This window comes from Oryzias latipes, chromosome 21, assembly GCF_053564925.1.
Source record: "Oryzias latipes strain Hd-rR chromosome 21, Olatipes_Hd-rR_3.1".
NCBI lineage: Eukaryota > Metazoa > Chordata > Actinopteri > Beloniformes > Adrianichthyidae > Oryzias > Oryzias latipes.
Genome location: NC_136257.1, coordinates 21,868,340 through 21,880,717, shown reverse-complemented (window position 1 = coordinate 21,880,717; position 12,378 = coordinate 21,868,340). Strand labels below are relative to the sequence as shown.

Below are 12,378 nucleotides of genomic sequence, written 5' to 3'. Positions count from 1 at the left end.
TCACAAACTGTGGAAATCAACCATAAATCCCTGTAATAACCTTTTTATTTTTATTTTTTTAAGTCTGAGCCTTACTTTACCATGTGGAAAGTGAGCAGTGCAGCAAAGGACCATTGGCCTCTTTAGGGTTTCGATTGCGTCAACCTTTAAACATCATTATTTTAATTCCCCTGTAACAAATAATGTAGAAATGTTGACATTTTTTGAGCATTGTTTAACAAATAAGTGATATCTGCCTATTGGTAAGACTATAGAAGATAAATCTTTTTTTTTTAATGCAGATCACCAACTCCTCTGGAAACATTTGTTTTTCAGGAAACGATGTAAAAAACTGAACAGAACCTCAATCTTTATACTAACATTACGTACAGTTTGTGTCTTCTTAAAGATTTTACACAGAAGATTTAATGTTAGTGGCAATAAAATGTACTCATTTGAACATTTTTTTTAACTTAAACCTTAAATGATCATTTTAGGATAATTGACAAAAACAAAAGACTGCAGCAAAATGATTTAAAGTTTCAACAAGCTCCAAACATAAATTGGAGCAGCCTACCTAAAAAAGGACTTTATTGTCAGATTTTATCCTGATTGCCTGTAGATTTGTACAAAATCATGACAGTCAATTAACAGTAACAAAAATAAATCATGCACTTAAAAGTATATTTTTGATCAAATGTTGATTTCCTTTAAGGACTAATGCCAGTAAAATGTTCATTCTAAGAATTTTCTCTCGTCAAGGCTTTACAAAAAGCAAAAACTAAGAGCTGCATTTTGGAAAACATCAGAAACAGAACAGAGGAGTGTGGTGCCTCTCTCTTTGACCCACTGCCTAATGACGGCAAAGCTTTTCCCAGCGACAGAATCCAGTAGAGCAACTGCGACGATGAGGACGGAAAGTTCTGAGCAACATCGTTCCACTAATTACCAGAATAGCACTCTCACTGTGTCCTCATCCACCCCTTCCTGCTACTCCCTGTAATTATTCGTTCTCTCCAAATCTTCAAATCTCTCTTTTGTGTCGTTTTCAGCCTGAATAACCTTTTTCATTACATTTATTCACAACGTTTGTCTTATTTTCTGCCTGTGCCCCCTCCATTTACCCCGCTCTGGGCTCATTTATTGTCAGTTCCATCCGTTCTTTGCCTGCACACCATCACCCTCTCTTCTTTTTCATCTCTGTTGACATTTTCACTCCGGTGGCTTCCGAAACAAACGACACGGACTATAAGTTTTGTTCGTCTTCTAATCAACTTTCTCCCAGAAACAAAGCCAGAGACAGCTCATTAACCAGGCACTATTCACTCTCCTCTGCACTACAATCAACCTGGGAGCTGATTATTTCCTAATCTTTGCATTGAAGTGAATCAAATAATGAGAGAGGAATTTTAGGTGATTTAAGATACTTTAAGGCTACAAAACATGAATAAAGTCTTCCACATGTCATTTTGATAGTAAAGATTGTTTTATTAGAGTATTTAAGTCACAGGGAAACAGGATTCCATGGTAACACACAGTATTGAACACCCTGCAGATGCTTCACAGCTCCAACTTCAAACATAACTGAGTTCTCTCCTTAATTTCTTTCACTTTTAGATGTATTTTTTTAATCTCCACCTTCTCACATTCTGTAAATAAGCAACTTGAAAAAAACCATCTTACCCAAATACGTCTCGATTGTACAAAGACATCTGTATTGAGAGTATTCCTTTACCATGGTGTTTCAAGCTTATTGATCTGTTTTAAACCTTTAAATTTTCCCCGACTGTTGTTAACAATGCAGCGGTGTATTTTTGTCTAAGAATATATCTGAGGAAAAGATATAACAAGGTCAGATGAAACTTGGAAATTGATCCAGTTTAAACAAATATTTCCTGGAATGCCCTTTAGAACCAGATAAAAGGCATCGTGCCTTGCAGTGGTTTTTTTCGGGTACATGACATCAGATTTCTTAAATTAAACCTCTTCCATCCTTTGTGGAAACCCTCTTTTTTGTTCACTTGATTTGAACACTTCTCTTTTCTTGCTTCTTTACATGATGTCTTGCTGATGTTGTGTGGATTCACTGACAACCTGGAGAGAAAAGACAAAGCAAGATGTTGTGGAGGAACTTTAGAATAAAAGAAACATCCTGTGTGAACATTTGTGAGCAAATGATCATAAGTCAGGTCTCATAAGGGTGGTGGTGGGGTTTCTGTCAAGGGAATGAGCAGAATTTAAAGAAAATTAATTCTGAATGTCAGTGTTTCCCTCCGATACAGAACTGCAAAGTACAGCAACCCTTAACCTGCTATCTAAGGTACCAGCTGTACAAGACGAAAAAATGTGCATTCACTCAAATATAAGCGCTCCACATTCCTTCACAGTTAATTTGTCTTTTCTTTCAGGTATTTAGGTATTTTTCACTTTATATTTTATATTCATTTTAGCATGGTTTTTGTAAAATTATAAAAGGCTGGTGGGAGGCTGAAACCACCTAGAAAATAAGAATACTGATACAAGAAGGTTCCTTATAGGTGTTCTGCACTTTGATCTGTTTTTGTGGAGATAAGCTGGAGTTTGTGAGCTCAAACCTCTCCGTCTCGGGTCTCGATGGTCTTGATGAGAACAGTCTTTTTGGAGTGAACCTCTGATGCACGCTGATGTTGGGATTCAGGGCTGGTCTCTGTAAGAACACATTGATTTAACAAAAATTATGACTGTAGGTGACAAATATTTATTATATTCTTACAGAGGTCTCTGAAATAAAACAGTGGGGAGAAGCAGTTCCCACTACGGTTACAATCGGAAACCAAGTCTTTCAAGCTGCTCATGTTTTTGGTTTAATAGGTAAATAAACTCCATGAAACTTCTTCAAAATGCCAAGTACTTGACAAGAATGCAATTAAGGGCTTTTTTAGATTTATGATGTTGGATTTGAACCTTTTAGGATCTGAAATATGAGTTAAGATTACCATTGTGATCACCAAGTTGGCCTGAAAAGTGTTATCACACATTAACACATCTCCACATAGTGGTCAGAATATGTTACTACACATGAATGAACAGATTCTTATAATGTGAATTTAATCCCTGATTATGTAATAATGGCAAGCATGACACCGATTGTAAAGATATTTTTTATGCAGAGAAAGAGAGCCTTTATTTCCCCTTACCTCTGAATCCTATGGAGGAATAGGCAGACTGGAGAGGCACAGATGTAGTTATCCTGCAGGAAAAAGAGGCACAAAACCAAAAAAAAGTTGAACTCAATGACTTTAGGTCATTTCAAAGTAAACAGCACATGCAGACCTGCTCTCTTCTCCTTCCAGCAGTTTGCGGTATGTGGCGATTTCAATATCGAGGGCCATCTTCACATTCAGGAGGTCCTGGTACTCCCTCAGGTGGCGAGCCATGTCATCCTTTAAACCAACACATTTCAAATGTTAATATTGCTTATACTAACTAAAGTACCTTTTTTTTTCTCTACAATTAGGACTAAAACCAGATTGAGAAGAGCCTTTCTGTAAAAACTTTGTGTGAAGTGAATGATACATGCATGAAGATAAATGACTCCATAAAACTTATTACCTTCATCTTAGCAATGTCTTCCTCCAGCCTTGCAATAGTTTCTTGGTAACCAGAAGCCTCACGGCCCACACGGTCCTCCATTTCTCTCATCTGGCGCAGCAAAGACTCATTCTGAGAGGAAAAGAATGATAGAAGTGGTTTAAAAAGAAAAAAATATACATATATACATATATATATATATATACATAGTAATATACATATATGTATTTATATAGTAAATTAACCCAGTGGAAGCAAATTAATTATTGCAAGTAAGAAAAGTATGATTAAAATGAACCCAAATAGTAGACACTTACAGTGCCTTTGAGGGAGTCGACCTCGCAGGTGTAGGACTGAATCTGGTGTCTGTACTCCATGGACTCCTGCTTGGCCTGGCGCAGGGCATCAGTGTTCTTGTTCACAGCTTGGTTCAAATCAGAAACCTGTAGAAACACCAGATGAAGTGTTGACATATCTCTAAGGCTAATTACATGGGTTTTGTTTCAATTTAGTTCCAGTTGTACCTTGGACTTGTACCACTCTTCAGCCTCTGCAATGTTTTTCGCAGCTATGGCTTCGTACTGGACGCGGATGTCCCTCAGAGCAGCTGTCAGGTCAGGCTTGGACATGTCCATCTGGACCTGCACCTGGGTGTCCTGCATCTGGTTCTGGAGCTCTCGGATCTCCTGCAATGCGTCAATGAAAAAGTTTTGTTGGTGACAAAAAATGTTTAGAAGAACCACAGACTTTTGGTGAATTTCAAAATAATTTCCCAGCACATTGGGTTCTCACTGCAGCGAAATATCTGTAAAACAGCTAGCCAACTAACCAAAATAAAGCAGAAAAAGAAAAAAAACTATAAATTTAATTGCAAAACACTAACTTTTCATTTGGGCTGTTTTTTGGCTTTTTTTTTTTTTTTGCTCCCCAGCTGTCATGTGATCAAATTGAAAGTTTAAAATAACTTTGCATCTGTCCACTGACGTGCACTTTTCCTGAGTCATGCAACAGCTGACCTGCTCTTTTCAACCAATCAGCAGCTCAGCATTACTGAGAGGTCAAAGTTGATACAAAGACGGTAAAAGATCAGACAGGACCTCAGCTGTTCTCACATGTGTTTGAGCTGGCACTTCGCTCAAATTTGTAAACTTTTTTGAATGAATGAGCACAAGTGTTCTCTACTTTGGTTTTCTCTATTTAAAAAAAATATATATATATTTTATATATTTAATATTTTTCTCTCTCAATGTTTAAGAATATGTACAAAGAGCGGAGTGGGTGTGTTCAAATGTGAAACATTGAACCAATGAAGTGCTGTAAACTGAAACCACTGCAATGAATGGAATCACAAAGGGGTCATTTCCAGCAGCGCATGCCGTCTGACAGACATGCAAAGGGGAACACTAGACCAACGGACCTCCTCGTGGATCTTCTTAAGGAAGGCGATCTCTTCCTGCAGGCTTTCAATGCGCCTTTCCAGGTCCAGCCTGGCCAGAGTGGCACTGTCGACATCCTGAATACACATAAAACACAAGCAGACAATTAAAACTATGCAAATCCAAAATTAAATATGTCCAGATGGTGAAAAAGACAAATTAAGAGACATACGGCTCTAAAAGCAGTCAGGTTGTTCTCAGCCTCTTCCTTCTGGTGGATCTCTTCTTGCAGTCTGTCAACATAAATGAAGCATGTAAAGAAAACAGCAAAAACTTAGAAAAACTTTAAAAGAATTGAATTTTATTTGGGTTCAAATGCATCATTTGATTCTGCTCCTTAAGCTTTCACCAGGTACATTTAAAGCCGAATAGCCACATACAGTATTCTATTTAATCCCATTGTGTTGAGACGTTCAGACCTCTTAACTTAGTCTTTTGGCCCTGAAGCTACAATGCAGCTGCTGCCACAATGTCAGAGTCGGAGGGGTGACAGTAAAAAAAGATCAGGAGCTTGTCCTTGGCTGGTGTTGTTTCCAGATTTAGATTTTACTGCAGATTTTCATCTAGTGGAAAATATTTTTAGCAGGCTACGGTTAAAATGTTCGTGTGTATGAATACTTGAACTGTGATATTTGGAGAAAGAAAAAGGGTCCAGGGGTGCCTGAAGCGTAATCTTTGTTACCAGGCAGGAGGTTTCTGTCTATTCTGATCTGAGCGGGTGCAGCAAGTTCTTTGCACCTCTCACTTTCTGCTTCAGGCGGCACCTTGAAACGCCACTAAACAGCAGCAAGAAATCAGAATGCGCGAACTGTGCTTTGCTGAAAGCCAAAAGGCATGCTCATTTGAGTCTTGTCACTTGCAGTTTACAGCACGCTTCTTTCTGCTGCTGTGATATTGTTCCAAATTCACAGTTGACCTAGAAACTACAAATAGACTAAGATGCACCCACATTTCACACACAGTCTCACAAAACACTGTGTTTATACTCATGGGGGGAAATCTTGAGATTTCTGATCACTGTGAAATTTAAGATTTTGGAAAGTTTTATACAAACAGACTGTAAGAAAGCATCTGTTCAATTCCATCTGTCTTACTTTCTCCCTGAGTGTCTAAAACCTTTTCTGACTCTCCAACTTTTTGCAGTGAATTTTGCACTTTTTTATCTCCAGTTTTCTCTCTTTTATTAAGAAAAATATATAAAAAATATCTTAGAAAGAAGCTACAGAGGCTGAAGTACATCGATTCTTAAAATTGTCCTTGGCTGGTTTGTGGTTCCTGTTTTTTTTCTAAGAAATGTGGACATTTTCCTTCTCCTTTTTGCAAAATTCACTTTATCCTAAATTCTAAAATAAATGCAACTTTAGTTATTCAATTGTGACTATTTCCTTTTCATCTAAAGATAAAATAAAAATGCAATTAAGATCAAATAAGTTGTTTCATATTCTTATTTTTTGCTGTAAAAGTAAGTGCATCCTGGGAAATAGTTTTCTCCATATTAGTTTGCCCTCCTATTTACTAAAGCTCACCTTAGCTTCAGTTTCTGCAGATCATCAGCCAGGTTGTCTCTTTCCACCTCCACTCTGGCGCGTTGGCTGGAGAGGACCTCAATCTGTCTCCTCAGCTCCCTCATCTCCTCCTCATACATCTCAGCCACGCGCCCCGGCCCCTCACGCACCCTCAGCTTCTCGATCTCCACCGATAGCGCCGCATTCTGCTGCTCCAGAAAGCGCACCTTCTCGATGTAACTGGCGAAGCGGTCGTTGAGGTGCTGGAGCTCGGCCTTCTCGTTTGTCCTTGTGTTGAGGAAGTCTTGGTTCATGGCATCTGCCAAGTTGAAGTCAAGCTTCTCTCCAGCATAGGTGCGCATGGAAGTAGAGGAGCTCAAGCCAGCTCCACCAACACCAGATGCTCTGAAGCTAGAGTAGGAAGGAACACCGCGACTCTTGACCTCATAGGCGCTGGATAACTTGTGGCTGGAGGAAGACCTGCTGCCTCCTCCGAGAGAGGAGAAGAGGGATGTCATTGGTGAAGCACCAACTCCAGAGCCAAAGGTGCGCCGGTATGAGGAGGCAGTCTGGGCTGAGGAGGAGTATGACTGGCTCATGGTTGGCTGGTTGTTTGCAGGCTGGGTGGCTTGTAGATCAGAAGTGCTGAGACTCAACTGTCCTACTGCGATGAAACTACATGAAGAACTTGGGGGGGCAACTATTTGTAGACCTACCACACCCACTCCTGCTTTTAGCTCCTCCTCTGTGTCGCCACGCACCCGTTCTCCTCTTACCCACCCCTGCAGGGTTTCCCGTTTGTTCCCTTCATTGATATCTCAGATACTCACGTTTTTTTATTTCTCTATGTTTCTGTTCCTTCATTAAATCATCAGTCTTTACTGTAACAACAACTTGATGTAATTTCAGTTTTTTGCCACAAACAACACAACATGTTTTACCATCAGATTTTAGGAGGAGAAATTCTCCTATAATATCTATAAATTCTCATCTCTCTGATCCGCACTTATCACTCCAGACATGTCTCTCCTGTAGGCCTGCGGAGCCCTTCAGCTGTTGAAGGGCTCCGGTTTCAGCTGCTGGTAAAGAATGCCATCTCCATGTCTGTATGTCATGTCTTTGACTGTGTGTGGGGGGATGGATGTCACAGCCCAACAGTGACTAACAAAGTGAATGAGTCAGTAATTGCATTTGTGATCCAAATGGTATAGCAGAAATTATTTTTAAGACTTGCGTCAGCGTTGTATTTAGAACAACAAATTACTGGATCCTTGCACTCATGAGCAAAACAAAACTCATCCATGGCTTTTCATATTCTTCTGAAAATATTTTCTTTCTTTAATTATTTATTTTATAGAATAAATATGTGGAAAACATAATGTGATGTCATGCAATTTAAATAAAAAGGTTAAAAAGTCATTCAGTTTTAAATCTGAAAAGATTAAATCCTTTATGGAGAAAAACTGTGATTTGCATCAAACAACATGAACATGAAAATATTGTGTGAAAATTAGCCTTAGTATTTTGTGTTGCCATGTTAACAAAAATGCATTAAGATTTTTTTAAATATGTGGTCTTTGTGTGTTTGATCAGTTCACGTTTGAATAAAACTATATAACAAAAAAGTTATTGATTAAGATGCATTTTTCTATTTTTAGGGTAAAATGTGTATCTAAAAACATACTAATAAAATAAATTATGAGGAGTTTGTCTTACCAAATAAATTATTTTACATTTATAGGTATGATCTAAGGGCTGCACAGCGGTGCAGTGGATAGTGCACTTGCCCTGGTTTTAATACCAGCTATGATCTTTCTGTGTGGAGTTTACATATTCTCCCCATGCTTGTGTGGGTTCTTTTTTTCAGGCACTCTGGCTTCCTCCCACAGTCCAAAAACATGTTTCATAGGTAATTGGTTACTCTTAGTGTCCCTAGGTGTGATTGTGTGCCCAGCAACAACCTGGAAACCTGTCCAGGGTGTCCCCCACCTTTACCCAACAGTAGCTGGGACACGCTCCAGCAAACTCATAATCCCAAAAGGGGAAACAGCAGATTAGTAAAATGGATTGTTTGTATAATCTAAAAATGTCTTCATCTGGATTGAGGTAATCTGTAAACAGTTATCTAAATCTTCCTTTTTTAAGAGCTTTTATTTATTTTACATGGAATGAGAAAGACTTGGACCATTAAGCATAAAAAATAAACATATTATGTGCTTTCTTATTAAATTTGGAGACAGATGTATTTGAGACAGTATATGGCTGTGTGTTGTTCAGGACCAGAACATAAGACCTGCTTCTTTACTTATTGGGGGAAACCTCTCAAGCAAATACGAAACAATAGTTATAACTTTGACTCAAATACAAAGAGGAAACTATTTAAAAAAAAAGAATTGGTCATTTTTTGTGAATTTTGATGTGTTAGCAATTCATTAAAATGATTAATAAGAGCATTTCTGCTGAATCCTGTTTCAGTCTGAAAAGATGACAAGATATTTGTTGAACAACTTCCATTCTGGAATGTGATTTGTCACTTCTGATACACTCTGAATGAATGTAAAGGTCAAGAAGCTTCTACCTATAGTCACATTTCTATCCTTGGTTACATGAGAAGAAGCACAGTTTGACTGATCGAGCTGCTGCCAGGAAGGTCAAACTTTCTAATTTGTCATCAGGACTCTGGTTAGGACTCTTTCACTCGACGCATTCGTGATTAAACACAAGGTCTGAGCATCTGTCTTGTCAAGAGGTTAGTTTTGTATGAATCAATAAACGTAGAGAATAAAACGAAAGACAAAATCCATCCAGCAGCTTATGGCCATCATTATACAGTATTTGCGTTTAAGCGTGTAAACAAAATGTGTGTATAGGTAAATGTGTTGTAGTGACTGACTGGGGTCGTGCACATTTTTGTGCTTTACGCAGCGCTGGGCATGTCAGCTGCTGGTGGTGTCAGCTCTATTTTTAGCTTTCCCGTCTGTGGTCAGCTGTCTGGCCTCGTTCCGAAAGAATGCTGGACTGAAGATAGAAGCCGACAACTTCGAGAAAAAAAGAAAAGGGTGCAAGCTAATGCACAGATGCTTTGAAGAATGATTGTTCTATTTAGAAAAAGTCGGAAAATACATTTTCCTTCTAATTAAGTTATTTTCTGGAAGTCATTCTTGAACACATTATTAAAATATTTTTATAACACACAAAAACAGTCATTTGGTATTTTACATACAATGTATAATATGTTCATGTTAGAAAAGACAGTCATCGTGCTATCGTGAATCACCACAAGTCTTAAGACTAGAAAACTAGAAACAGTTATGGGACATTTATCTCTCAGAGACTAAAATAATGTGACACACACAAGATATACTCTTGTGTGTGTCAATCATTAATGTCAAATCAGTGTAATCAGCTGATATGAGAGGAGAGACATCCTGTTGGTTTTAAGTTGAAGGGGTTTTCATTGGCTTCCTGGTGTGACTGTCAGGGTTGCCTAACAACCACTCTGTAACCCAATAAATCTTGAACCAGAAGCCTAGAATAGGAAACCCCCAAATTAGCTTCTAAATCCTTGGTCAACAGGGAAAAGAGTTTCATAAATGCCACAAGATTCAAAATACCATCCAGACATAGCAGACAGATGCTAAACTCAAGACCAATCCCCTGATACAGAACGTATGCAAAGTCAAAATATCTATCGATAAATGTATAAATAATTATATTATTATATTATGCACTTGTGTTACAGGAAAATGGAAAAAAAGTAAATGAGAATCACAAAAAAAAAGTTGCTTTCATATCTTCCTGTAGTTTATTCAGAACACTCCAAGGTCACGAGGAAGTTCTTCCTTTGTGCAAAGTTGAATGCATGATCAAGCAGAGAAGTCTGTTGCACCCCATCACAGCAACCGCAAACACGCTAGAATGCTAAAATTATAAACGTCAACACACAACAACAAAAACGAGACGTCCCAAATGCACTTTCAGAGGCAACATTCCTCCCCCCACCCACTCCCACCTTCAAAGTCTGTTTGAGACAGTCTGTGATTGCACGTGGAGACAGGGGTAAAGGTGGCAGCTGGGGGCAAAAGAACTTGACAAATGCAAAACTGTTTGACAATATTTAAATGTTGGGTATGTTAAATTAAAATCTTTAACGATGATGAATTAGGATTATACAAAAATGTTGTTGTGGTTATTTCTCCCAAAAGGGAAAAAAAAGTGTTTCAAAAAGACTTAAAGAAGGTCTGTAGCTGTAGAAGGCCTTGGCACTTTCATCATTCACACTTTCAGAATTCCTGTTGCCAAGCAACCAACCAAACTTGCATACACACACATGCCAAAGAGTTGACCAGCTGCACCAGTGATCTTAGCTCTAAATTAGGAGTGCAAAATTTCCCCCTATATATTTACGTGTGCCTTCACATTTTTTTTAATGAGATCAAATGTGGTTTGGAGAAACTGGAACAATAAGATGTAGGTCTTTCAGAAACACCTCTGTTACTTTGTTCGGGATTTATTTTTGGTCCAAATTGGAGATATCTTATCAATCTCCAGAAGTACCACAATGTGCCTGAAATAGAGAGCAGCCGACTTTAAACCAACCACGTGACGTTTCATGAGTCATGCCGTCTGGTGGATTAAAGGAGTGTTTCATCAGACTTCTGTCATTCAGGAGGTCCATGACACTGGACAATTCAAAAACTCTGAGTCAAATGAAGGAAATAAAAACTGACTTGAAACTTTGACTTGGAAGAGTCATCACACAGAAATAAAAGTGCGATTCATGCAATAGAATTTGTAAACAAGAATCTCTTAAGGAACTGCTGCAGAAATATCAGATACAGTACGTTTTCAATTACAGTTTGTTTCAGTACGTTAATGATTAGAATACAGTCTACTCTAGAGGATACAAACTTATAATGGTAATACCAACAACAATTGGGAGTTTAGTGACTAATTTTAACAAGGATTCGATTCATTTTATAATCTGTTGTTCCTCATACAGTTCATAGTCAATTTTGATTTATTTTAAACAATTCAATTTGACATGATTCACTGACCTAAAAACAATCCAGGAAATCTTTAGCCAATAATTCAACCAGTGTGACTCAGCAATAAATACCAGGATACTGAACGAGCATGTAATGTTTTCCAGATTCCTTCTATTTAATCAAGTGTAAATTAAATATGCCCACTAAAATTACTCAGATGATAGTTTATACGTGTATAAATATTTGTTAACAGATACAGCTTTGCTCATTCTATTTCAATACTGTCCATTAAGTCTTTGAATTGCATACAATGATAATTGTCATCAGTGGGATATAAGAGTAAAAATGAAAGTAGTCGGTTGTGACAAATTAGATGTATCTACTTGTCACCCGTCTGTCATAGCTCATCACTTTTAGACACTTTATGCATGTAAAGCACAATCCCCAAATGTTTAAGACTGGCTTGAGTTGTTTTATGTTTCTCACCTTCTCTTCCTGATGACCAAAGAACAAAATGGTGGCCAAGGCCTTTACTTCCTGTTTAGTACTTGGGCACAGGAAGTGGGAATAATTTGAATTTCTTTGAGTACTTTTTGTTGTAATGATTTGAGTTTTATTTGCAGGACTTTAACTGTATGATTTACGAGACATTTTTATATTTTGTTGTCAATTTTCTTTATTGTTTGTTTTTAAGTGGCTTCCTTCCTGGGCGTGGCCAGACAATTAACTGGAGCCCATAAAAGGAAAGGAGCTCAGTGTGAGGGGATGAGCCATTATGGGCTGTGCAGCCAAGGTGTGAGATCAGTGAATTAAAAACCTGTTCCTGAACTGAAAAGTCATCTGCCTCCTGTGTAAACCATGCCACTCTAGTCACATCACATTTTGACAGTGGTGTTTAAA

At 38.1% G+C, this 12,378-nt stretch overlaps 1 protein-coding gene across 1 annotated transcript; it reads right to left on the bottom strand.

Annotated features, from left to right (window-relative positions):
• Positions 1-1,446: 1,446 nt before the first annotated feature.
• On the bottom strand, positions 1,447-7,521 carry desma (desmin a). The gene is made up of 10 exons (XM_023950547.2): positions 6,512-7,521; positions 5,158-5,218; positions 4,967-5,062; positions 4,074-4,235; positions 3,867-3,992; positions 3,571-3,681; positions 3,292-3,401; positions 3,156-3,208; positions 2,574-2,665; positions 1,447-2,073 (listed from the first exon to the last, which is right to left on the bottom strand). The coding sequence occupies exons 1-10, from the start codon at positions 7,087-7,089 to the stop codon at positions 2,032-2,034; spliced, it is 1,431 nt and encodes a 476-aa protein (XP_023806315.1). The 5' UTR covers positions 7,090-7,521; the 3' UTR covers positions 1,447-2,031.
• Between the last annotated feature and the right edge of the window lie 4,857 nt (positions 7,522-12,378).